General features: G+C 48.5%; 1 protein-coding gene across 1 annotated transcript in view; it reads left to right on the forward strand.

Moving 5' to 3' along the window:
• Positions 1 to 27,794, forward strand: part of LOC310753757 (inositol polyphosphate 5-phosphatase OCRL-like) — a gene marked incomplete at both ends in the record, with an annotated part of 639,872 nt that overhangs the window by 5,493 nt on the left and 606,585 nt on the right. The window contains 2 exon segments of the mRNA XM_083595101.1: positions 27,391 to 27,465; positions 27,674 to 27,721. Coding sequence (XP_083451227.1) covers positions 27,391 to 27,465; positions 27,674 to 27,721 — 123 coding nt within the window.

The raw sequence follows: 27,794 nt of genomic DNA on the forward strand, positions 1-27,794 counted from the left end.
CTGCATCCTCGGAGGGCAAGCGCCTCTTCCCTGCATTGCACGCTTCCCATGAGAAAACACACAGCCCTTCCAGCCTGTGGGAGCCACACTTTCTCCCTGGCTGCGGGTCTCGTCTCTCGCCCACGGCACGCAACTTCACATTCACACACGCGCAGGCATACACGGGTCTGCCACCCTTTGGGCGCGCACCTTGCCTCCTTGCGTGCTGGCAGTTCTCTCAAGCAACAGGTGTAATCATAACACTTTCCTGGCGATTTTCCTGCAAGAAAGCTCCCTCTCCTTGTTGGCGCAACAGGCACACGCAACATTTCACCCCCTCCCCTAAATGTCTACTCAGAAGTAAGTGCACTGAGTCAGATCGGGCCAACTAGTCCCAGGTAAGTGCGTACACACTTACTTTGGAGTAAGCGACAGCAGGCGCTGCAGTCTCCGTGCCCTTCTCGGGAGTCCGCCGTGAGCCCCACGGCTGGAAGCTCTGCTGCTCACGACGAGGCCAGGTCCCTGCCAGGCGCATGCGCGAGCGACCAGCTCCTGCTCTCCCATCCGTGCAATAATTTCAAGGAGTTTCCCCAAAGAAATCTGGAAGCAAATTTTAAGGGCTGCGATTCCCAAATTTCATTCCCATCCTTGGGAATCGTTTGTGTGCCATATCTTTTTCAGGGGTTCCATTGGTAACCTACATGAAGCAATAGAGAGTATAATTGAGAATCTAATCCTCCCCCCCCCTCTATCCATTGCAATTTTCCAATTTGGTTCAGGGCGACTGTTTTTCTACACACCCCTCACCCTCTCCAGTTGCACATCCAGACTCAGGCATGCTCATGGGTGAGCTGTGTGATAAGCCGGTGGAGATAGGGTTTTCGTATGTGTGTGGGGGGGTACTTTGTACATGCTCAGAAGCACCCTCTACACATATCCCAAGGCAAGTGGATGAAAGCAGGCAGTGCCAAGAAGGCGTGTCTGTGTGTTTGTGTGGGCACTAGGGGTATGACTTGTGGAATTTTCTTTTCTTCCCCCAAAAGAGTTTCCTGTATCATAAAGGGATGCACTTTTGCTTAGAAACACTGGAAAAGGGACTAAGTATTCTCAGTTATGGAAAAAGGTTGCCCCAAAATGAAAAGTTGGAAACATCGTACATGTAACGTTACTACTCATAACTATGAGCACTTTTTAAAACTTCATGGAACTGTTTATAACTTTTACAGCTGCCTGGAACTTCCTCAAACTGTGTAGAATGTTCAAGAAGAATCCAAATATTGGTCTATAGGGAAAGATTTGTGGGCAAACAACGAAACTTCTTAATTTTTAATATTTCTTTCTGTGGCAATATACAATTGTGGTTGGAGAATCCCAGCTGGGTGGGTGGGGTCTAAATATAATCAGAATCAGAATCATTACAATGTCACACAAGATCCTCAATTTATTCTCAGCAATAAGAAGTGATGACCCATGTGTATTAGAAAATTTGCAAGCTCTATTTTTCCTGGATACATGCTATGCATATTACATACTACATTGTTTATTTATTTTTTGTTTAAATCGGGTGCTCAGCTTCTTCTGTGCAACAAACCCACTACAAAATTGCTCTTCCGCGCACACTTCCAGGTCCCTCCAGCTGGGCTTTTTGAGTGTGATGGATTTTTCTCACTCCAGAGCAGTTTGTCTTTAAGCTGAAGGTCAGCAGGAAAGCAAGGGAGACTAAAAAAATTGCATTTGTTAATATAATAAGGTTTTAATAACTCTAATAAAGACTAACTGTGTGGAAATGACTGGGAAAAGAAGAAAAGGAAAATCAAGGCTTTCGACTCTTGGTTTCCTGGAAGAAGATCAAAAGACTCCCTTGGACTAGAAGAAACATCTCATTAGCAACTGGAGAAATGCCAAATAACTTTGGATATCTGCTTGGGGGGTTTCTGATGCAGTATTAATTTAACAAGGAGCCAGGAGTGAAACCGAAAGTAGACTGACCAGCTAGCTGAATCAAATTATATTGCTATGGGGTGGGGGGAAACCTCTAACATTTTACTTTTCGATACTTGTATTTCCAGGGTGAATTGAATGGTTGGGGGTGTGTGGAGGAGAGGCAGAAAGAAGAGCTAACTTGTCCGTGGCTGGGGGCGCAATCTGGACGGTTCTGCCGGGGCGCAAGATCACCTAACTACTGCTCTGCGCCTCTGGACCAGGGGTGGATGGTGCTCATTGGGACTGGGAGGGTGGAAGGCAAGGAGGCCAACAGTAGGTGGCGCCAGAGCCAAGGAGTGGCAGAGCAAATGCGTTCTGTATCTGAGATGGAGTGGGAAGGGGCTGGCGGCCACTGCAGCCATCCCTTGTCTGCCCTCATGGACCGGCCAGAATCCACTGGGCAAATGCTCATCTTGCCAGAGTCTGGGTCTTCTGCTGTTGCTCTCTCAGAAACCGTGCCCAGGTGGGATGTTTCGTTTTCATAGAATCATAGAATCATAGCGTTGGAAGAGACCACAAGGGCCATCGAGTCCAACCCCCTGCCAAGCAGGAAACACCATCAGAGCACTCCTGACATATGGTTGTCAAGCCTCTGCTTAAAGACCTCCAAAGAAGGAGACTCCACCACACTCCTTGGCAGCAAATTCCACTGTCAAACAGCTCTTACTGTCAGGAAGTTCTTCCTAATGTTTAGGTGGAATCTTCTTTCTTGTAGTTTGGAACCATTGCTCCGTGTTCGCTTCTCTGGAGCAGCAGAAAACAACCTTTCTCCCTCCTCTATGTGACATCCTTTTATATATTTGAAGCTGCTTCATCCCTGAGGAAGTTGGAGGTGACGCAACTCCTGCATCTCTGACGTGGGAAGGTTTGGAGGTATTTCAAATTTCCCCCTTCTCCCTTGGCTCCCTGGAAAGAAGGCATCTTTACATTTTGAGCGCATTTCACAGGCCAGGAGCCAAGCACCCCTTCCTGAGGGGGAGAAGAGGCCCAGAAAAGATGAGCCCTTCCCAGCCCAAAGGCGTTCCCCTGAGATTCAGCTTCCGGGCTATGGCTAACCAGGTTAGGAGCAGGAATATTGGGAGCGGGAAGGAACTGATGTCATCTGCCAGAGCAGCTGGCTAGTTGAAGGGAATGAGGTGATAACAAGGCTTTCAAATCTGAACTCTTGTTTGCGGCTGATTAGGATAGAGGGAGGTGGAGAACAAGGGCAATCGGAAGCAGACTCTGGGTAGTTGGTTCCTTTTCTTTGTTCGGGTTCCTACGTCACACCAGCAGTTTAAATGGCAACACTCCTTTGCAAGATTGGCCGCCTTTTTAATTGTTTGTTATGGAAAATCAATAAAATGATAAGTTGCCCCTGCCCAAGGGTTCCATGACATCTGGCTGAAGACTTTTTGTGCTAAAAGTTGAAGCCATGCTGGGGTGTGTGTGTGTGTGTGTGTGTCCCCGTCCGTCCGTCCATGTGGACGCTTCAAGCCACCTGTTGAAATCAGGAGTGGGGAGAAAAGACCTCTTCTTACCTTCTGAGCTTTCTCATGCATCAGAGGACCACACATCATGGTGCCATTCAGTTAGACCTGGAAATTAGCCAAGCTTCCCCCCAATTCTGGGGACATTAGCTTGTCTCCCTTCCAGTCCAACCCCCAGCTTGAGCTGGGGTTTGGTGGACTCCTCATCTCTTAACTCTTGGGCTTCAAAACATAGAAGGTGGGTTTGGTACCCTATGGCACATGCCCTCAAGGAAACCATTCCTGCACATCAGAATCTCCAGGGTTGCAACCTGTGTTGCAACCTTGCCATGGGCAGCTTTGTGCAGGAATGTTTGAGTGTGATGGATTTTTCTCACTTCAGAGCAGTTTGTGTTTAAGCTGAAGGTCACAAGAAATACCAACAGTGGAAGACTGGCAGATGAAGATGATGGACTTTTTGGAGCTAGCCGACCTGACTGGAAGTGTCCATGATCAGAAGGAGGAGGACTACCAGGAAGAATGGACGAAATTTAATGATTATTTGGTTAAATATTGTCAGGGGTTCAGGAGCAGAAGGGACGGATGGAGAGGAATCGGAGGGAGAAGTTAGCGACGAGAGCCGACCAAGGTCCCTAAGTCTCTCCAGCGAATCGGAGGATTCACAGAAAGGGGCTCCCGTGGGCAGAGCTGGGGGGTTGCCAAGAGGGGCACCTCAGGAAGGAGGGACCAGAGGGGATTCAGAGAGCAGCAGCTGGAGATCCGGACCAGCTACCCCACCGGAGAGCAGCAGCTGGAAATCCGGACCAGCTACGCCACCAGAGAGCAGCAGGGGGGAGGAGTTCCAGGCACCAGCGACAGGCAGCTCTCCGGCAGCAGCCACGCCTGCGTCGGAGAGCGAGGAAACGGTAGGGAGGAGGGTCGGAGACAGCGCGCGCGCGCCAAGTTCAAATGTAACAGAGGGAGGCGCAATGAGCAGCCCGGAAAGGGAGCCAGGTCCTAAAGCCCGCCGAAGGGAGGGGGAGGAATCCGAAGGGTCCGCATCCGAGGCATCCAGGAAGGAAGGAACCCCGGGGGGTGGTAGGACCCAGAGGCGAAAGGAGAGACGCAAAAGGTGGAGCAAGGCTAGGGTCTTGAACTGGTGTACAGGAGGCGGAGATTCAGATGGGACTTCGCCGATCTAGGGAATAGACGTAGAGACGCACGCTAAGATTTGGAAATGGAAACTATACTTCAATAAAGACTTTATACCGTTCTACCGGCTAGCGTTGGTCCTTTGTGAGCCGGGACCTAGAGGCAGTCTCTGACAGTAAGTCCCATCTCTCAAAGTTTTCATCAGTTCTCTTTGACTCAAGCGACGTGTGGGGAGCGAAGCAGGGAGGAAAGAGGACTGGTGCCTTGGGAGCTCACAAGAGTCAAGCGACATGTCTACTGAAGAGCAAATTGCTTCCCTGCAAGAAGCGGTAACGCAGCTCAGCGCAGAGATACTCGCCTCCAGGAAAAGAGAGGATGAAGCGGCTGCTGCATGCCGAGATCTCCAAGCCAGGTTGGACGTGCTTACTAAGCAGGCACAAGCGGGGTCCAGATCCGAGGGGATCGGGTTGGGGAGGAGAGGAGGCAGCATTGTATCTCACTTCGATGGGAATTTACAGCAGTACCCCAATTTCCGAGCAGACGTGCAGTTTGCGCTGAAACTGCTGGAAAAAGAGTTTAGAGATGAGCAGGAAAAAGTGGGGTTTATCTTGTCTCATTTGCATGGAGACGCGAAAGCATGTCTGCGCAATCTGTGGAGAGATATGGACCCAGCGCTCCAGAGTTCAGCTGCATTCATTAAAGCGATGGATTCTTGCTTTCTATCGAAAATAGACATTGACATTGCCCGTAAGGACATATTTGGGCTGAGACAAGGGAAAGCCAGCGTGAGGCAGTATCACTCCCGCTTTTTTGCATTGGTCAATGCCTTGGGGTGGGACAAGGATTCCCCCCCCGTTAGAGATCTTTATTGGGAAGGATTGAACCCCCAAATCAAGGATGAGATAGCGCGGGGGGAGAGACCCAAAAGCACCCAGGAAGTGGTGGACAGATCGCTCGCAGTGGGGGTGAGGCTGGAGGACCGCCCATGGGACAGAGAAGAAGGGCGTTGGGGACGCACACCAGCCAGAGCGCCCTCCCTCTTGCCCAGGGATGTCGCGCGTGCGCAATCAACGCCTCCGCAAGCAGGGGGGGAGGAGCCAATGGAGATCGGCGGTGCTAGAGCTCAATCAGCCACCAGAGCCTTAACACCGGGAGCAGTCAAAACAAAGCAGCCTAGAGGGAACAGGAAGTGTTACATCTGTGAAAGTCCTAAGCACATGGCGAAAGAGTGTCCCCAGAGGCTCCACAAGCACACTGCAGCTTCAATGACAGTAATGGGAGCAACTCAGCAAAGTGAACCACAGCAGGGAAACGAAGGAGTCTGGCTGGAAACAGAAGCACTGGGGGCCAGCCAGGCGAGTCAGTAAAGAAGTCCCCAGAGATTTTGAAGCCCACGGATCCCCTCCCGCCCAAACCAGTGGTGCAGCTCACCGCATCGCTCCAGCTGCCCAGTGGTCTCACTTTAGAAGTGCCGATTACGATTGACTCTGGCAGTAATGCGGACTTTATCGCACTGGAATTCCTTCAACAACACAACATAGCGCTACTGCCAGCCACACTGCCCCTGAACGTTGTCACAGTGGATGGCAGGGAACTGCTAGGGGGGCAGGTGGTACAGCAGACACCACCTATGGTGATGCAAATTGGGAATCACCGAGAAGTAATCAGCTTCAACGTCACCCAATTGTCGGACACGCCAGTAGTTCTGGGAATGAGTTGGCTACACAGGCACAGCCCAGCATTGGCATGGTACCAACGCCAACTGACTTTTGGCTCCTCCTACTGTGCGGAACACTGCATTCTGCCTAGACCAGAAGGGGAGGAGGATGACCCACAGTTACATTTGGGCACGCTGCAAGCAGTACCTCTCAAGTATTCTGAATTTTTGGAGGTGTTCTGCGAGAAGGAAGCGGACAAGCTACCCCCCCACAGACCCTATGACTGCAAGATTGATCTCCTGCCGGGGGCGACGCTGCCAACAGGGAAACTGTATTCCATGTCTGAGGATGAACTGCAGGAACTTAGGGAGTTCATAGACCACAATTTGAAGCGCGGGTTCATCCGGGAGTCGAAAGCTGTAGGGGGCAGCCCAGTATTCTTTGTGAAGAAGCGAGACACGCCCCAGAAGAGGCTTGTAGTGGACTTTCGAATTTTGAACTCGAAAACCAAGCCCTCGTCCTTCCCCATGCCCAAAATAGACGACCTGCTCGCGACGGTAAGGAAAGGACGCGTTTTCACCAAGTTGGATCTGCGAGGCGCGTACAACCTGATTCGTGTGCGGGAGGGCGACGAGTGGAAGACGGCCATGTTCACACCACTGGGCACCTACGAATACAGAGTTATGCCCTTCGGATTACAAAATGGCTCTCACTGTTTTCAAGCCTTTATGCATCACGTGTTGGCGGGACTCCTTTACAAGAAGTGCGTATGCTTCCTGGACGACATCCTGATATTTTCTGAGTCGCGAGAGGCGCACGAGAGGGATGTCAGGGAAGTTCTGCAGAGACTAAAGGAGCACAGGCTGTACGCCAAGCTGGAGAAGTGCCAGTTCGACGTGACGGAGGTGGATTTCCTGGGCTATAAACTGTCGGACAAGGGGCTCGCCATGGACAGCGCCAAGGTTCGCTCAGTATTGGACTGGAAAAGCCCGCGCAATCGGAAGGAAGTCCAGCGGTTTGTCGGCTTTGCCAACTTTTATCGCAAGTTCATCAAGGGGTTCGCTATGCAAACGGCGGCCATCACCGACACGCTCAGCTCCAAGAAGAAGAAGTTTCTCTGGACGGAGGAAGCGGAGCAGTCCTTTCAGAAACTCAAGCGTCTCTTCGCGTCCGAGGAGCAGCTGCTGCATGTGAATCCCAGCAGACCAATGAGGGTGGAGACAGACGCCTCAGACAGAGCCGTGGGAGCTGTACTGTTGCAACAAGACCAGCAGGGGGACTGGAGGCCGTGCGCCTTCTACTCAAGGAAGCTCAGCAAGTCGGAGCAGAATTACACCATCTGGGACAGGGAGTTGCTAGCCATCCATGCAGCGTTCAAGGCGTGGCGGCACTTCCTTATCGGAGCCAGACACACAGTGCAGGTCCGCACGGACCACAAGAATCTAGAGTACTGGCGCACGGCGAGGTTCCTGAATCAGAGGCACATTAGATGGGCAGAGTTCTTCGCGGACTTCGACTTCAGGATAGAGTACATCCCGGGTGACAACAACATCATGGCGGATGCCTTGTCCAGAAAGCCGCAATACCTCGAGGAGGAGGCACCGTCGGCAGCCAAGCACATTTTCGCACCGGAAGCGTGGGCTTGCGCTTCGGCGACCGTGGATCTGGACGCCGTACGTCGAGCGTTGCAGGAGGACCCCTTCGCGCAAGCCAAGATGGAGGAGGTGCACAAGGGCACGGTGAAGGACGACGAGTTCCAGATCAGAGACGGGTTGCTCATCCGCAAGGGAGCACTCTACGTGCCGGGGAATGACCTCCGCGCGAGGGTGCTGCAGCAGCTACACGACGCCCCCACTGCCGGGCACTTTGGCAGAGAAAAGACTGTAGAACTAGTGACCAGAGACTTTTGGTGGCCCAAGATGCGGGGGGAAGTAGCGGATTACGTCTCGAGATGCGACACCTGCCAAAGAGCCAAGTCAGTGCACAAACCGCCGGCGGGATTGCTGGAACCGTTGCAGACGCCGTCTGAGCCGTGGGAACGGGTGGCCCTGGACTTTGTCACGGATCTGCCCAGTTCGAGGGGAAAGACGGCAGTGCTTGTGGTGGTGGACATGTTTACCAAGATGGCACACTTCATCCCGTGTGCGAAGGTGGCCACGGCAGAACAGACCGCCAGGCTGTTCATAGACCACGTGTTTAAGGTCCACGGTCTGCCACGATCTATTCTATCCGACCGGGGGCGGCAGTTCATCTCGAACTTCTGGCAAAAGTTGATGGGCATCCTGAACGTCAAGATCAATCTAGCGTCGGCGAGACACCCGCAGACCAACGGACAAGCGGAGAGGGTCAACGCCATCATGCAGCAGTACCTGAGATGCTACGCCAATCAGCAGCCTAACACGTGGGTGGACTACCTGCCCCTCGCAGAGTTCGCTTACAACAATACGAAGCACGTGTCGACGGGGGTGACGCCGTTCTTCGCCAACAACGGGAGGCATCCCAGAACCTTCCCAGGTTTAGAGAGAGTGGGGGAGGGGGAGCCGCAGGCAGCGGAAGACTTAGCGTCAGAGTTGCAGGAAGTCCACGAACAGCTTAGGAGGCAGTTGGAACTGGCCAAGCACGCATACAAACTGCAGGCTGACAGACACAGGAGAGTAGGGGAAGACATACAGGTGGGAGATTGGGTCTGGTTAGCAGCGCAAGCAGTGCCGACCAAATCGTTGGCCAAGAAGAAGCTAGGGCATAAGCAGCTAGGGCCTTACCAAGTCCAGGCACAGGTCAATCCAGTGGCCTTCCGGTTAGCGCTTCCGGAGGGTTCCAGAATGCATCCGGTGTTCCATAGATCGGTGCTCACGCCCTACAAAGCACCGCATAGATTTCAGGAGCCAGGCACAGCACCAGATCCGCCCAGAGAAGGACCCAGGGAAGGGGGGTCGCCAAGAGGGGAGCGCATCAACGAAGCCACAGAGATTTTAGACTCGAGATGGGGGGAAGAGGGAGTAGAATACCTTCTTGCCAGAGAGGATACCCCGGCCAGCGCCAACAGTTGGGTGCCGGGCTATGCCTTGGACGAGCCCCTTCTCAAGGAAGAGTTCCATGCCATTTTCCCACACAGGCCCATGCCAGCCGAGTATTTCGACGACTGGCTCTTCACACCCACACTTTCAGGCAGCACGTTCCAGGGGTTCGACTCGGACGAGGAGACGGCACCACACATACGCTCTCCGGAGGGTTCAACCTCGGGTTCTGCCTCAGACCGCTCCTATTGGTGGGATACTCAACCAGAGGAGCAGTGGCGCAGGAAGTGGCTGGGGGGTCCCTGGCAGGCATCACCCTCAGAGGGGAACGGGGGAGAGATGGACATGGACGTGTTGGGGGAGGACGTGGGATTTGAACACGAAGGCAGGGAGATGGAAGCAGAGGAGATCGACGTCGACGAGCGCACGGAGGACGAGCCAGACCTGCCCGATGTGATGTACGACACGGGGGAAGAACTGTATCCGGCACTCACCCCCGCCACGACGGAGCACCCAGAACCCACACCGGAAGGAGGGGAGGGGGGAAGGGGGGGCTTCGAGGGGGGGATGGATGTCAGGGGTTCAGGAGCAGAAGGGACGGATGGAGAGGAATCGGAGGGAGAAGTTAGCGACGAGAGCCGACCAAGGTCCCTAAGTCTCTCCAGCGAATCGGAGGATTCACAGAAAGGGGCTCCCGTGGGCAGAGCTGGGGGGTTGCCAAGAGGGGCACCTCAGGAAGGAGGGACCAGAGGGGATTCAGAGAGCAGCAGCTGGAGATCCGGACCAGCTACCCCACCGGAGAGCAGCAGCTGGAAATCCGGACCAGCTACGCCACCAGAGAGCAGCAGGGGGGAGGAGTTCCAGGCACCAGCGACAGGCAGCTCTCCGGCAGCAGCCACGCCTGCGTCGGAGAGCGAGGAAACGGTAGGGAGGAGGGTCGGAGACAGCGCGCGCGCGCCAAGTTCAAATGTAACAGAGGGAGGCGCAATGAGCAGCCCGGAAAGGGAGCCAGGTCCTAAAGCCCGCCGAAGGGAGGGGGAGGAATCCGAAGGGTCCGCATCCGAGGCATCCAGGAAGGAAGGAACCCCGGGGGGTGGTAGGACCCAGAGGCGAAAGGAGAGACGCAAAAGGTGGAGCAAGGCTAGGGTCTTGAACTGGTGTACAGGAGGCGGAGATTCAGATGGGACTTCGCCGATCTAGGGAATAGACGTAGAGACGCACGCTAAGATTTGGAAATGGAAACTATACTTCAATAAAGACTTTATACCGTTCTACCGGCTAGCGTTGGTCCTTTGTGAGCCGGGACCTAGAGGCAGTCTCTGACAAATATGTTAAGATAAATTAATTGGAAAAGCTTGCAAATATCAAATAGGCTTAGGATTTAAATATGTAATGTGATAAATTATATGATGAAACTGAGATTAGGAAAGAAAGAAAGATGTTATGTGACCAAGTTAATTTTATGAGAATATAGGTTTTGGAAAACCAGTAAAATGATATACACTGAAATTCAACCAAGGGGATACGAGGACGTTGCTTAACAATGTTAATTAGATTGGTTTTAATAAGGTTAGGATGTTTGTTTGTTTGTCTGTTTGTGTGGTTAAAATTTGTGGAAAACTAATAATTTTTTTTGAAAAAAATAAATAAAAATGAAGGTCACCAGGAACTCACATGAAGATTGTGGTCATGCATGTGTTATCTCCAAAGCTAAATCCCTCTGCGTTCAGCAGGGCTGTGTATTCACCATTCCATCCCCTCTTTCACACTGCTACGATTCCCAGCACCCTTAACAAACCATTGTTCCCAGGACTTTTTGGGTGTGGGTGGGAGGAGATGTGCTTTACATGTGCGGTGTGCAGGCATCTCCCAGCACATGTGGGGGGGGGGATTCAAGACTAACTCTTATGCTTTCCTTCCTTAGACCAACTTGACGTTGAACGAGAGGTTCTCTTTTTTTTTTATTATTAAATATTTATTGGTATTTTCAAAAAACACACAACAAACAAAAACAACACAAAAAAGCATATTCGAAACTAAACAGAAAAATAGAAAAAACACATACAGTTTCTGATACTTATTTTCCTCAACCTTGTTTCTCAGACCTCCTCACACCTCCCCTTCTTGTATTCCAATTTAAATTGTCAATTCAGCAAGTCCTTAACTTATTTCTTCACCTTAACTTAAACATTTATTCTAACATACTGTTATTTTACTTTACTTCTTTTTTCCATTTCCTCCATTTATTTTTAACAGCCTTATTTTCACTTAATTTAAAAAAAAGAAAAAAAAAACCAATTTCACCTTATTAAAATTACACATCAATACTTATACCTCATTAATTTATTCTTAAACCTTTTTCCTAAGGTCGACCAAAATTTCCCTTCCACGGTTTACCCAATTTCCTTACCACTAACAAAATATAAAACAAACAAAACAATGCAAATTATCCTTATGTACCCTTTGGATTCCCAACCTCCACCCACCCTTCTCCCGGTTCCAGTCCCCAACCAATATCCATCAGTCTTTATATTATTTATTTAGCCTGGAGATCTCAGGTCCGAGGCCCTTATGTCTCTCTCAGTTCCTTTCTGCCGGTCTCTTTGATAGACCTTGATGTTAAGCCCCAGGTCTCGGAGGGGCTCCGGCCCAACAGAATCGGTGTTGCTTCTAGCCAGTCCTCCATACTTAAAAGCAAAAGCAAAGCCTATGGGGTATTCCAACTCTTGTTTCAAATTTCTTTCAAATCCAAATGTCCCCACAGCTCCAGCTTCCACCTTCAACAAATTTATAATCCTCAGGTCTTCAGATCTCCTCAAAAGAGGATCTCTCCATTTTCCAAATTCCCAATCAAACCAGGCTTTCCGCATCCAGTTTTTATTGTCCTTTTTTATCATCATGTCAGGCCTCATATTGTAGCTCTCCTTTAACTCCTGCAAACCTCCATCTCCTCCTTCGTTTTCTTCAAAAAGAACATATTGCTCCATCGTGTCTATGCTTTCGGTTTCATTTATTTGTTCAGTTGAATAGGCTTCCTGTTTCAAATCCTTATCAGACTCCAAGCTGTTGTTTACTGTCCAGTGTAATAGCGATACCTCTGTAGACAAAGCATCGTACTCATCTTGTAAGTTTCCCAAGAGAACCAGTGCTCTGTCCAATTCTGCTTGGAATTTAGACACTCCAGCCATTTTTGTAATGTAGTATCCTTGTTACCCCTCTAGGGGGATTTAATTCCTTGATCTTCCTTTCAGCTCAAAAACCAAAAGTCCAGTTATTTTGTATCAACCTTATTTTCAACAAGTTATCCCGAATAAACCAGCAAAAACAGCAGAAACAATGTTCTCTTTTTCCAGCTGACAACTAGCTGACTAGCAGCTCACTTGACAGCTGTCAAAATCTTCCATGCAACAGGCTTTCTCATCGGACGTTCCCGGGTCTAGGGGGGGGGTGTAGTTTCAGCTCCCAAAATTCTTTTTATCCTCCAGAATATCTTCTTATAATGTCCAAACCGTGAGGTCAGGATCTTTTGTTAAAAAAAAGCAAGAAACAGATTCTCTCGACCTTAGCTGCCCAGTCCTTTGCTTTAAGTTGTTTACAAAGAGGGGGGGGTGGACTTCCTTTTTAGCCCCTTCCCGCTCGTTCCAAATCCAAGATAAGAAATTTTTTAAAGTTCCAATCTCCGTATTACTCACGGGTTGATGTTTTAGAATCCAATCACTCTTAGAAGAAGTTGGCGCTCTCTGTCAATGGCTTGCGGCTTCACTCCGTAGACGAGGGAGTACTCTCAGCACCACGCCTTACCCTGCCTCCGTTCCGAAGCCTTTAAAGAGGCTCCGTCGCGGATTGGGGGGGCGCAAATGGTGCCCGCCGAGTCTCTGTGTTCACAGGCATCCGCGCCTGTGATTTTAAGGGTCCCCGCTTCGCCGCAGCGGCCAGACCCAGACGCTACGGAGCCGATTCCCTCCGGAGCTCGGAGGGAATCCGCCATTAAACAGTGGCACCAACCCGGAAGTCCTGAACGAGAGGTTCTCTGGGTTGAGGAACACACGCCATCTCACAGTGAAGCAGAACACGGGCCAAATGGTCACTCTGCCATTGCATCCGGTGAAGTCAGACTGGCTTTGCAAAGGAGCTTGCCCCTGAAGCCAGTTGGTTGCCTGCCTCTGGCTGGCTGGCGGCTTGGCATCACCAAAACACAGAGACAGCCCCATGCAACCTCACACCCAAAGATTTCTGCCCATGCTTCAGACATGCAGCCCTAAGAGCAGCTCTGACTCCCACTCTAGGCCCCGCTGCCCCAGTCTTCCTCCTGATGTAGGCTACAGGATCTGGGAAGTCTGATCCAGCTTTGAGGTGTGGTTCCATATGGCCGTTAGTACTGTTCTGCTTTTGCCAGAGAGCCACCTGGTAAGGAAGATCTCCAAGCATGCGTCCTAGGGGGTCCTCTTTAATCCTCAGATGTGCCCACAAAGGCATGATCCAGCACCCTCATGCCACAGCTGCCTCTGGAGTGACCCTCCCTCCGGTAAGAGGCATGCCTCACAGCTGAGTGCCTGGTTGTTTGTGTAGGGTGGAGGCTGGGAATCTTGTGGGCTCCCAGATATTGCCAGATCCAATGGCCTTCTGCCTCAGCCAACATGGCCGACGGTCAGGGGTGATGGAATCCAACAACATGTAGAGGGCCACACAATTCCCCATCCCTGGTCTAGTGAATTTGAGGTTCTTGGTTTCTCTCCCTCTGCCCCCTTTTGCCTGGAAAAGCACTTTGGCAGATTCCTTTGGAGGATTTGGGTGTGACAAGCTGTAGCAGCACACTGAATAAAACAACTCTGAGAAGCTGAAACACCGGGCTGTTTTCTTTTCTAATAAAAATATTCACTGTGCAGTTCACAGGCAGGAAACACAATGTTGATATTGTCCAGGAAATGGGTTTTCAGTTGGAGGGCATGGGTTGCGTGAGAGCATGTTGTGTGGGATAACCAGTCTCATATAACCAACATGCTTCAGTCTAATTAGTGCATGAAGGGGTTAACACCATAGAGTAAGCTGTCCTGCCATCTTAGCCATGTCTCTTCCCCTTACCTTGGGAGTGAGTTCCGATCTATTCTGGTATTCACTTCTTCAGCGTTTAATGTACTGTAGGTTTTTCCTGATTTTATGGTTTTATCTTTCTGTAAACGGCTTTGATGTTTCCTACCATCTGGTAGTGTATAAATTTTATGAAATAAATAAATAATTTTGAATAAATAAATAAATAAACAAATAGGAAGATGTAAAACCACAACCTCCGAAATGAAAGCTACTGTGCCTCCAGACGGATGTTTTTGCCTGGAGGGGGGCCGTATTCTGCAATGTGCTATCGATGCAATAATAGTGCAGCTTTCTAATGGACTGTCCACACAAACATCATTCTGCTTTCTCAGTTGCTCTGCAATGCTTCGCCAGGGTTACCACATCATGGCCCCCTGGGGGTGCGCTCCTTTGTTGTAGCTCAGCAAAAGCAGGACAAAATTCAAATGTTGTCCCTATTTTCAAAAAGGGGAAAAGAGAGGACCCAAATAATTACCGCCCAGTCAGTCTGACATCAATACCAGGGAAGATTCTGGAGCAGATCATTAAGCAAACAGTCTGTGAGCACCTAGAAAGGAATGCTGTGATCACCAATAGTCAGCATGGATTTCTGAAAAATAAGTCATGTCAGACTAACCTGATCTCGTTTTTTGACAGAATTACAAGCCTGGTAGATGAAGGGAACGCAGTGGATGTAGCCTACCTTGATTTCAGCAAGGCATTTGACAAGGTGCCCCATGATATTCTTGTAAAGAAGCTGGTAAAATGCGGTCTTGACTATGCTACCACTCAGTGGATTTGTAACTGGCTGACTGACCGAACCCCAAGGGTGCTCATCAATGGTTCCTCTTCATCCTGGAGAAGAGTGACTAGTGGGGTACCACAGGGTTCTGTCTTGGGCCCAGTCTTATTCAACATCTTTATCAACGACTTGGATGATGGACTCAAGGGCATCCTGATCAAATTTGCAGATGATACCAAACTGGGAGGGGTGGCTAACACCCCAGAGGACAGGATCACACTTCAAAACGACCTTGACAGATTAGAGAACTGAGCCAAAACAAACAAGATGAATTTTAACAGGGAGAAATGTAAAGTATTGCACTTGGGCAAAAAAAATGAGAGGCACAAATACAAGATGGGTGACACCTGGCTTGAGAGCAGTACATGTGAAAAGGATCTAGGAATCTTGGTTGACCACAAACTTGACAAGAGCCAACAGTGTGACGCGGCAGCTAAAAAAGCCAATGCAATTCTGGGCTGCATCAATAGGAGTATAGCATCTAGATCAAGGGAAGTAATAGTGCCACTGTATTCTGCTCTGGTGAGACCTCACCTGGAGTACTGTGTCCAGTTCTGGGCACCACAGTACAAGAAGGACACTGACAAACTGGAACGTGTCCAGAGGAGGGCAACCAAAATGGTCAAAGGCCTGGAAACGATGCCTTATGAGGAACGGCTAAGGGAGCTGGGCATGTTTAGCCTGGAGAAGAGGAGGTTAAGGGGTGATATGATAGCCATGTTCAAATATATAAAAGGATGTCACATAGAGGAGGGAGAAAGGTTGTTTTCTGCTGCTCCAGAGAAGCGGACACGGAGCAATGGTTCCAAACTACAAGAAAGAAGATTCCACCTAAACATTAGGAAGAACTTCCTGACAGTAAGAGCTGTTCGACAGTGGAATTTGCTGCCAAGGAGTGTGGTGAAGTCTCCTTCTTTGGAGGTCTTTAAGCAGAGGCTTGACAACCATATGTCAGGAGTGCTCTGATGGTGTTTCCTGCTTGGCAGGGGGTTGGACTCGATGGCCCTTGTGGTCTCTTCCAACTCTATGATTCTATGATTCTATGATTCCTCTACTATGCCTCACAGTGAGGGCTGCTGAGAGTTGGGAGAGATCTCGGAGGCCAAGGAGTTTGCTTTTCTGCTCAGTACAGGGGATCTTGCCAGCTCTTCACCCCTGACTGGCCGAAGATGCCCATCTCTCATCCAGGCAGCTCCACAAAGTGCCTGGATGATGACTCAGATGGAGCTGGACACACCATTCCTGAAGGATGCAATAATATTGCAATTGTGGTGGACCAACTACATGTCATTTTGCTTTGCAAGTTGTTCTGTGATGCGTCTTCTGTGCTACTATATTATTATCAGCCAGAGAGGCCCTCTTGAGCTATAAAGTGCAACTTAAGTGGGACAAATCCCCCCCCCCCCATAACATTTAGATGGATTTAGGGGAGTGCAACTGGTTTGGTCACACTGGCGTGAAGCCTTGCGGAATTTGAGATGCCATGGTTCACCACTGAACCATCACTCTATCATCACTCTATCTGCTGATAGAGCGTGCATCAGCTCTGGAATGTGGCAAGCTATTTCTGGAGCTCATGTCGCTAATTGATTGATACTGCGTTTCTATGGGAGGTCGATGGACGTCCGGAGACGGCTTGTGGAGTCATGATGGACTTTGTCTCCCTGGCAGTATCCCAACAACAGGCTATGGGCCCAGATTCACGGCACTTACAGGAGAGTAAGACTGCAACAGATTGCTGAGGTATGTGTGGAAAAGTCAAGGCTTTTCGTTGCCGCGGCAAAGTCTCTTTGAACTCCGGCCGGCTAATTGGCCTGGGAGTCGAGCCAAGCAGGCCTCAAGATTTATGAGTAGCCAAGATAAGGAGCCTCTGAAGTGAAAAAGGCTCACGGCTCAAGTAAAACCCTGGAATGGAGTTTTTACAAGCCTCAGATGATGGCACTGAGTGCCCAAAGTTAAACAGGCACAATTATGAGACTTGGGCAAGTTGCTGTGAGAGTCTACTACGACAGTTTGGAGTGTGGCATACTGTGTCTGAAGCCCCTCCAGTTCCTCTGACTGAGAGATGGAGGGCCCAAGATTCAAGGGCCATAGGCGTAATTGTCTTATCCGTCTCTCTGGAGGAAATTGCCACGCTAGCTGGCAACACGACTGCACGTCAGATGTGGAATGCTTTGAAGATAACCCATCTGCCGGTCATCCCAGCCCAGAGTTTGACTGCATCGGAGATCCTGGCTGTTTCCCAGAATGAGAGTGTATGCAGGGATGCCGAGGGCACCGGTTGCAAACTGCAGGGGGAGCTGACTGTGATGTCATCCCAGGCAGCATTCCAGCCTCCAGGGGGAGCCAAGGAGTCGGCAGCTGAGAGCTCTCTTTCCCATGAGAGCCAAGGTCATCTTTGCAGAGGCCGGAAGGCCAGAAGTAAACAGAGACAGATGCCTGCAGATGGCCCAAAGCAGAAGGGGGGAGTAAAGCCCAAGCCAGGGAAAAACAAGGCTTTGTTTGCTGGCACTGCTTCTCCAAAAGCCGAAGGCAAGTTTGATGGCCAGGAGCAGGGGGGCAAGCAGCAAAAGCCCACGCCGGTGGAAGACAAGGTTTTGCTTGCCAGAAAAGCTGCTCCAAAGGCCAAGGCCAGATTTATTGTAGATTCTGGATGCACCCGCCATCTGGCAAAAGATAAGCATCTGTTTATCTCCTTCACCCCTCAAGATGGAGAGATCCACCAGGCAGATGGAAAGACGTTGCGAATCATAGGAGAAGGGACTGTGAGACTGGCAAGTCTGCACACAACCATCAAAGATGTACTTTATGTTCCAGGTGCTGCAGACAATTTGCTCAGTGTCCCACAGCTGACTGGGCGTGGTTTTGAGATTTCCTTCAAGAGGAGCGTCTGTGTCATCAGGAAAGGCAAAGAGGACATTTTGCATGCAAAGTTTATAGATGGTTTGTTCTGTATAACTTATGATGACAATGGTGCTGTTGTGTCTAATGTTGATTCTTGTTGTGTTGCCCAAACTAACAAAGTTCTTCATGCAGGATGCATTCACGAGGCACATCGAAGATTTTGTCACATGTCTTGGCAAGCGCTGGTCAAGATGCCTGAGTTGGTTCAGGGTTTGAACATCAAACCCTGTAAGTTTCACATGAAATGTGTATCTTGTGCAGAGAACAAGGTGAAGGTTGCACCAAAAGGCAAGGAGTCTAGCAGGCAGGCTTCCAAACCCTACCAGCTAGTCCACGCAGACCTGGTTGGTCCACTTACGCCCTCTTTGGGTGGAGCAAGGTACTTCATGGTTCTAATTGATTCTTTTTCCAGGTACATTCATGTGTTTATGCTCGAGCAGAAATCACAAGCGTTTCCTAGGTTCAAGGCATTCTGTGCTTGGTTGGAGAATGTTCACAGTAAACGTATTGGCAGTCTCTTTACTGATCGAGGCGGGGAATTCACTTCTCAGCAGTTTGAAGCTTTCCTGACTGAGAAGGGAATCCAGCATGACTTGTCAACGCCTAGATCGCCATGAATGAATGGACTTGCGGAGCGAGCAAATCAGACTTTGCTTCAAGGCCTGAAAACCTTGTTGCATGATGCCAATCTCCCTGAGAAGTATTGGGGGGAGGCTCTGTCCACGTTCGTTTACACTTATAATCGCAGACTGTCATCACCTATTGGTTGTACTCCCTATGAGAAGATGTTTGGTAAGAAACCTTACGTCAAGCACATGAGAATCTTTGGTTCTGACATGTGGTACACACCCCACAGAGCAACAAGCTTGGGAAGCGTGGGGCACATGGTTTGTTCATGGGGTACGAAAAAGGTGCATACAGGGTATGGATGACTGACTCTAAGTCCGTTAAGTTCACAAAGAGTGTTGAGTACAATCCTAAGTGGGGGGGAAATGTGGGAATTTTCCAGAGTTACCCAGAGGAGGATGAAGGTGATGTGAAAAAGGCAGATAATGTTGAGAAAGCTGAGGATGAGGATGAGGATGATGATCAGAGTTCGGATTCCAGTTCAGTGGGCGGCGCTGCTGCTGGTGTCAGTGACAGTGATGACACAGCAGACTACAAGAGCGCAAAGGCCTCAGTCAGACCATCTGATGCGTCTGACAATGAACTGGAAGAACCACTGTTCACCATTGGTCACTTTTCTCCTAAGAAGGAGGAGATGAGTCCAGAAGACTTGCGTCTAGTACACAGATCTGAAAGGGCGACCAAAGGCAGACCTCCAAAGAGATTTGCTGATGAGTTTGCTAAGACGGCAACTGCTGTTCTTAGTAGCTCAGAGAAGGTGTGGGAACCTTCAAGCTTCAAAGAGGTTCAGGAGTTAACCTCTAAAGATGCTGAGCCTTGGCTTAATGCCATGAAGGCTGAAGTTGATTCCTTGAATAGGAACCAAACTTGGGAACTGGTACCGGTAGTCCCAGGAATGAGACTGGTTGGCAGCAAATGGGTCTTCAAGGCCAAGACAGACCAGGATGGCAAAGTGGTCAAACACAAAGCCAGATTGGTTGCCAGAGGTTTTTCACAGGTACCAGGACAGGATTACCACGAGACCTACTCACCCACCGTCAAGTATGAGAGCATTTGGCTGATGCTCAAGATTGCTGCAGAGGAGAAACGGCATGTTTCCCATCATGACATTAATACAGCTTTTTTGTACGGGGTTTTGGGGGAGGAGCTGTTTATGCTTCCACCTGATGGGATGCAGATACAGAAGGGAATGGTCTGTAAACTGCGGAAATCCTTATATGGTCTCAAGCAGAGTGCCAGGTGTTGGAACACAAAACTCACTGAGACATTGCTTTCTCTAGGTTTTCACCAGGGCAAGGCTGATCCGTGTGTGTTTGTCAAGGAGGAGGGGCAAAACAAACTGTATTGTTTATGTTTTGTTGATGATCTTCTGATGTTTTGGAAGAATCAGGCTTTTTACCAAAGCACCCTAGCTCAGCTGAAGGAGCACTTTGACATGAAGGATCTTGGTGAGGTATCCAACTATCTTTCTCTGCAGGTGGAGAGGGACCAAGCAGGTAATTTTCTGGTACACCAAACACAGAAAATTGCTGATGTATTAACCAGGTTGAATTTGGTTGATGCAAACCCAGCAGACACACCGATGGTGACAGGTTACCAGGTAGATAGTACTGCTGAAGCGTTTTCTGACACTACGCTGTACAGATGCATTCTAGGCAAGCTGAATTTCATTGCTAGATGTTCAAGACCTGACATAGCTGTAAGCACTAACCTGCTTAGCAGACATGCTAATAATCCTACTGTTCAGGATTGGAAAGCTCTGAAGCGCATAGCCCGCTATTTGAAAGGGACTTTGCACTACAGGCTGAGGTTCACCAGTCAGAAGACTGGAGGTCTTGAAATCTTTGCAGATGCTAGTTTTGGAAGTGACACCACGGATGGTACAAGCACTTCTGGAGTATGCTACATGTACAACCACTGTCTGTTTGACTGGCTGTGCAAAAAGCAGACGAAAGTAAGCCTAAGTTCCTGTGAAGCAGAACTCAATGCTCTGTCATTTTCACTCATGGATTGTGAGTGGTTGATGCAACTGTTTAAGGACATCAGAGTTTCTGTGAAATGTCCTATACAAGTGTATCAAGACAATAGATCCTGTTTGGCTTTGCTGAACTCAGAGAGTTGCAAGCAAAGAACCAAGTACTTGCAGATTAAGCTACATCGTGCAAGAGAGTGTATTCAGAAAGGACTCATTCAGGTGTCCTACATGGCAGGAAATGAAATTCCTGCTGATCTGTTGTCTAAGGTTGTTAACACAGAACAACTTAAGGTTTATGTACAGAGGTTGCAATTAGGTTGAACAACAGGTACTACAGGTTACACGGAAAGGGGGAGGATGTTAGGATATTTCCGTTCCACCTTAAAAGGGAGCAGGATGTTTGCGTCACAGCCTGCGTATTTCCTGTTCACAGGATGTTTCTGTTGTGTCTTTGCTTTCGTTTCTCTCTCTGTGCCTGAGACACTGAAGCAGGCAGTCATGTTTTTTCTTTGTTCTGACCAACGCTGAATAAACTTGTAAATAATGCTCTCCTGAGTACATCTTTCGCTGTGCATTATCTGCTGATAGAGCGTGCATCAGCTCTGGAATGTGGCAAGCTATTTCTGGAGCTCATGTTGCTAATTGATTGATACTGCATTTCTACGGGAGGTCGATGGACGTCCGGAGACGGCTTGTGGAGTCATGATGGACTTTGTCTCCCTGGCAGTATCCCAACACATTTGTGGTATGAAAAAGGTACCTGGTTTCAGCTGGAAGTTAGGGGGCACTGGTTGGAAGTGTCGGAGTATGTCTGTCCCGAAAGCTTTGCAGGCACGAACAGTACTGAATACAGTTTTGCAGATAACTGCCGTCCTACTGTCATGAATAGAAACAATCATGAATCGACAAAAACGGGCATCTGGAAGGAACCACTATGCCAACAGGATATCGGACTGAATGGGCCTTGGCCTGACCCAGCAAGGCTCTTCAAATGCGCTTATGTTCCCCTGACTTTGGGGACGCCTTGCAGGAGTCTCACCCGTCTCATGGCTATTCTTCTAGTGTGGACCAGTTCGACAAGCTCTCCCCCGAAAGCAGGTGCACCATCCAGAACATGCTGGCTCTGTACCTGAAGAAGAAAGCGAACACAGACCAGGAGGAAGGGACTTCTAGGGGAAGCGAGGCCTTCATGCGGGAAGCCTTGACTCCTCACGTGTTCCCCGGGATCAGCTTCGACCCCACCACCCAGTCTTCTGCTGCAGCACATGAGGATGGGCATTCCTCCCCTTTCAACCATCTGGCGGAGTCACTCTTCCACCTGGCCCAGAACAGGAGGCTCCTTCCAAACACGCAGAATGCCTTGCACGTGATCGATGGGCCTGTGGTCACTGTGACATAGGCAGGGCCGGATTTATGTTTGTTTTTTTTTTAATATTTTTTATTAAGCAGTTTTTATAACCACACAAACATAACATAAATACAACATATACATAAACAAACAAAAACAAAAACAAAACAAAAAAACAAACAAAAAACGAGTACCATTTCATATCTTAATTTCTTAAACCTTTCTTCCCCGACTTCCTCATGCCTCCCTTTTCTGTATTCCAGGTTCTAATCAATTACTCAGCAAATCTTCCCTTATTTTAATTTAAATTTAAGCTAATCTTCCTTATTCTCCTTGTCTTAACCATTACTAATAGTAACCATTTACTTTCCAGTCCAACATCATTCTAACTTTCATTAATTTTGTAATATTTCTTTAGATAATCCTTGAACTTTTTCCATTCCTCTTCCGCTGCTTCTCTTCCCTGGTTTCGGATTCTGCTCGTCATTTCTGCCAAGCCCATGTAGTCAATCACCTTCATCTGCCATTCTTCCAGTGTGGGTAGATCTTGTGTCTTCCAGTACTTTGCAATGAGTATTCTAGCTGCTGTTGTAGCATACATAAAGAAAGTTATATCCGTCTTTAACACCCCTTGGCCGACAATACCCAAGAGAAAGGCCTCTGGTTTCTTAGGGAAGGTATATTTAAATACCTTTTTAAGTTCATTATAGATCATTTCCCAGAATGCCTTAATCTTCGGGCACGTCCACCAAAGGTGAAAAAATGTACCTTCTTTTTCTTTACATTTCCAACATTTATTATCAGGCAAATGGTAAATCTTTGCAAGCTTGACTGGGGTTATGTACCACCTATAGATCATTTTCATAATATTTTCTCTTAAGGCATTACATGCCGTAAATTTCATCCCGGTGGTCCACAACTTTTCCCAATCCGCAAACAAAATATTATGACCAATGTCCTGAGCCCATTTAATCATAGTTGATTTAACCGTTTCATCTTGTGCATTCCATTTCAGCAGTAAATTGTACATTTTTGACAAATTCTTAGTACTGGATTCTAACAATTCAGTCTCCAATTTTGATTTTTCCACCTGGAAGCCAATTTTACTGTCCAATTTAAACGCTTCATTTATTTGGTGATAGTGCAACCAATCTCTCACCTTCCCTTTTAGTTTCTCAAAACTCTGCAAAACTCTGCAATCTCAGTTTGTCCCCTTCCTTTTCCAAAATTTCCCAATATCTTGGCCACTTCGACTCCATATTTAACTTTTTAACTGCCTTAGCTTCCATAGGCTAAGTAGGCAGAAGCCTATGGCCTCTAGATCTAGGGGGCCTCACCAGCCTGCCCGCTCCCCAGCGCCGAAGACAGCCTTCCCTCTCCCCAAATTGCAAACCCAAGACTTCATGCAGGGCATTTCTCCCCTATTTCAATGACATTTTGCTTCAAAAGGAAAGGTGGACTTGGAGAAGGCAAGCAAAATGCGAGGGAGATAGTGAAAGATACAGGAAATTGAATGCAGATTTCCAAAAAATAGCAAGGAGAGACAAGAGGGCCATCTTAAACGAGCAATGCAAAGAAATAGAGGAAAACAACAGAATGGGAAGAACCAGAGATCTGTTCAAGAAAACTGGAGCTATGAAAGGAACATTTCATACAAAGATTACCATAATAAAGGACAAAGGTGGAAAGAACCTAACAGAAGCAGAAGACATCAAGAAGAGGTGGCAAGTATACACAGAGGGATTATACCAGAAAGATATGGATGTCTCATACACCCCAGGTAGTGTGCTTGCTGACCTTGAGCCTGACATCCTGGAGAGCAAAGTCAAATGGGCCTTAGAAAGCACTGCTAATAACAAGGCCAGTGGAAGTGATGATATTCCAGCTGAACTATTAAATTTTGTTAAAGATGATGTTGTTAAGGTGCTACACGCAATATGCCAGTAAGTTTGGAAAACTCAGCAGTGGCCAGAGGATTGGAGAAGACCAGTCTACCTCCTTTAGAGGAAAAGGCCTTGAGGGGAGGACCTGTTGCCTCCACAATCCTTCCTAAATGTGGATAAGCTGAGAGGCAATTGTCCGGCAAATGTGGTGCTGTGGGGAGGCAGGAACATTTTCCTGCAGTTAAGTATTTTCTAAGTTCCTTTCCCGAAACTTCCCCAAACGGTTCTGAAGCCTCTCTAACCTCAGAAGTCTTTTCCTCTCTTGGGAATTCTGGGATTCGAGGATAACTTCATGGAGAAGGAAAGAAACCTGCAGAATCAGCAAATGAGTGCCCGCCGGGAGCCTCCACCCCCACCGCTGCCGCCAAGCAGGCTGTAAGTTGCCTTAGAGGTGTACTGTGCCCTCCTGCCTCATTGCTTTTAAGGACTAGTTGAGTTCTGTTCTCATCTCCCTGAGGAGTATCCGTGACAAGGAGAGCATGAGCAAGAAGCAACCCCAATGACCCACACTATGCGCCAGCTCTTTGTGCCTTCCACACATACGCAGTCCGGACAGAGAGAGGGACTCATCAAGCACGTCCTCGCCAAGAGAGAGAAGGAATATGTCAACACCCAGAATTTCAGGTCAGATCATGCAAAAGTGCAAACACCATGCAAAGACCAGTGGAACCTGTATCAGAGTTGGGGCTGGAGAAAGCGACATCTACATGACAGCTTTATTGTTGGGTGCCAGGCAAAGTCTGTCCTGTTCACTCAGGCCACATGGGTGGGTAATGGAAAGTATTAGTTGTGGTGGGCAATTTTCCTTGGTGCCACATACTGAACCGTGGCTTCATATTATGAGCAGGACGGCAGCCTCTCCTCCAGGTTTGCACACCTCTCCCCCACCCCAAGCCTATTGGGAAGCTTTCACTTGGATTTTAAATTAACCACAGTTTAGTGTGTCCAGATCCTATGGTGGTTCATTTTACCAGCTTTGTAAACCCACGATTGGAAGTTGGCTTGTTTCAATGAGCCATGGTTCAAATGAAGCGGATTGTGCAGCTTCAGACATTGTGACAAGATGCAGTTAATCCAAAACTGAAGCAAAACCTTTGGAACTCCTCCTAAAAGCTGTGCTGGAGGACAGGGAGGTGTGACCCCCCCAACACTTGGTGTGGGTCATCCTTATAATGCTAAGCTTACTACTTCACACAAGGTTTTTGAGTTTTTGCTTTGGTTATTTCCTCATACTGTTAGTAGTAAGGTCAAGGTAAAGGGACCCCTGACCAGAGGACTTCCGGGTTCGCGCCATCAGCAATGGGGGAGTTCCTCTGACCGAGAGGAACCCGCTCCGCGAAAATCGGGTCTTGCCGCCGCAGCGAAGCCAGAGACCCTTTAAAAATCCCAGGTGGAGGAAGCCTGGGAACGTGGGATTCGGCTGACACCAGGAGCGCCTCCCCTACTCGCAGGGAAACCCCTTTTTCGGGGATCCGATGCGACGTGGGGTGAGCGGCGCGGTGTTTTGAATCGACCGCTATTTTTACGGAGTGAAGCCGTACAGTCGTTGCCGGAGAGCGCTGACTTTTTCCTGTGGACAATTGGACTCTAAACAAGTACCCATTTGTAGAACGGAAAATTGGATTAAGAATCATTTTAATTTGGCACTGAAGCGGGAAGGTTCTAAACAGGAAGTCCGCCTTCCGCTTTTGTAAATAGACTAAAGCAAAAATTGTGCAAGCTAAAGCCTGGAAAGTCGTATATACAGGTCTAAATTTCCTTCGGTTTTAACCACCAAAACCCCTCTTGGAAGCAGGAGAAAAGAGGGGGGATTTTGATTGTTCAAGACTGCAGGAGAGAGAGTTAAGAAAGATAAATTTCCACCGTCTCAAACCTGGGAACGGGGTGTCAGAGACAGAAATTTTTTGGGAAGTTCATTGACTGTGAATGGAATGTTTTTTGACAGATAGCTAATGAAGAGAAACAAATTGCTTCTAATGTTGCCTTTTGCATCTTAAAGAAACAAAAAAATTGAAAAATGAAAGTAATTTTCTTTTGTTGGACCTGCTTTCAAAAGATGGACACAAATAGAAATTGTCTCCTCTAGAGGGAGCTTGTTAAATTGTTGCTGGAGTCGATCTGGGGATTTCACAGCTGTGGAGATTAGGATCGTGGGATCAGACTCTGACCTTGAATAAAAATGTGTTTAGAAGAAGTTTTGGTGCTTGCTTTTTGCAAGACAAGTGCTTTGTTGGACCAGATGCATGAGAAGATGGATTTGATGACTGTTGCAGTCAAAAACTTTGGACAAACAGCGAATACTTATATAGAAACCATTCAGGAACCAACCCAGGAACCTGTTTTGACAGGGCAAGTGCAAATGCAGAAGACAATGGAGGAGGTTGCTGTCGAACCTCAAGTAACACAAATGGAGAGACCCGAGGCCCTGCAGGAGCATAAGCCACTGTTCTTGAAGATTGAATCTGGAGTGGGCCAGGGGGGGGGGTCTGGAGTTGTGGGGGCTCTTAATTTTGGAGGGACTTTGAAACATGCTTTTAAATACTTTCTGGACTACACTGCTGACTGTGGGGAATGGGACTGTGGGGAATGGGCTGATCTGCTGAGGGGAGATGGAGATATTTTCGGCTTGGAGTCTCCCCGAGACCTACTCCTCAATGAGAAAGGAAAGAAAGTAAGAAAGAGACCAACAAAAGACAAGGTAAAGTGCAGGTATAAACAAGAAGAAGATCTGCAGAAGGGACATGGAAAGGACTTAAGAGCCTCGGACATAAGATTACCAGGTTGATGGACTAGATGGAATGGACAGACTGTTAGTAGTACCCAGTGGCCATTTGTTTTTCATGTCTGCTTTTATGATATGTTTATCAGTATGTGGTTAGCAGCTTCAGATCCTACTGTTTTACAGAGGCTGTTTAGCTTGCTCTTTTTACCCCTTTACTAGAAAGGCTGTATTTCTGTGCTGTTTTCAGAGTGGGGAATGCCCATTCCTTCATGGCCAGCATGGAAACACAGAAGGTTAGCCATTTAGGAGGTTTGCAAAGAGGGCAAGGATGTTACGGGGTAATCTTCTAGCAAACAAGCTTGGCACAGCAGATCTGAGAGGTGGTTTTCTGCTCCCGGAAAGCCAGTCTGGAAACCAGGTTGCCAGGTGAAGGAAGAATGAAGACATCAACCAACTCACTTGCCTTCAAAGAATTTCTGGTTGCCTGTGGCTACTGGGATAGTGCTTATATATCAGGCTGGCTGACACATCTTAAAAAATACGAGGAAAAAGCTTTTTTTCTTTCATTAGCAAAGCTCCTTTGGGGCCCCGAATAGCTAAGCTGAGGAAGAAGTGGCTGGTATTACTTGTTTGTTCCTGGTCCTGATCTTGCCTGCCCTTGCACACTCCTGTTGCCTTTGCATATTTAACCAGCACGTCTGTTCCGATTGGAGTCCTATTCCTGCAGTTCCACATCCTTCTCTTTGACACTTGGGCATTCAGTTCCAGGAGCTGGACCTGAGCACAGAGGCTTTCTTCTACTTGGACTCGACAAAGGAGCAAGAGTGGCTGACAGCTGTGGAAGAAGAAGAGTTTGTATTTGATATCCCGTCTTTCACTCCCCTTCAGGAGTCTCAAAGCGGCTAACAATCTCCTTTCCCTTCCTCCCCCACAACAAACACTCTTTGAGGTGAGTGGGGCTGAGAGACTTCAAAGAAGTGTGATTGGCCCAAGGTCACCCAGCAGCTGCATGTGGAGGAGCGGAGACGTGAACCCGGTTCCCCAGATTACACCATTGGAAAAGGATTTGCGTTCCAAATCCAAGTACAAGAAAGTAAGTCCAACCCCACCCATTTCTTCAGCAGCCAGACAGCTGTCAGGAGCTGGAGTGAGGAGGAGGAGGAGGA

Source organism: Podarcis filfolensis, assembly GCF_964270895.1.
Source record: "Podarcis filfolensis genome assembly, chromosome: W".
In the NCBI taxonomy this organism is placed as follows: Eukaryota; Metazoa; Chordata; class Lepidosauria; order Squamata; family Lacertidae; genus Podarcis; species Podarcis filfolensis.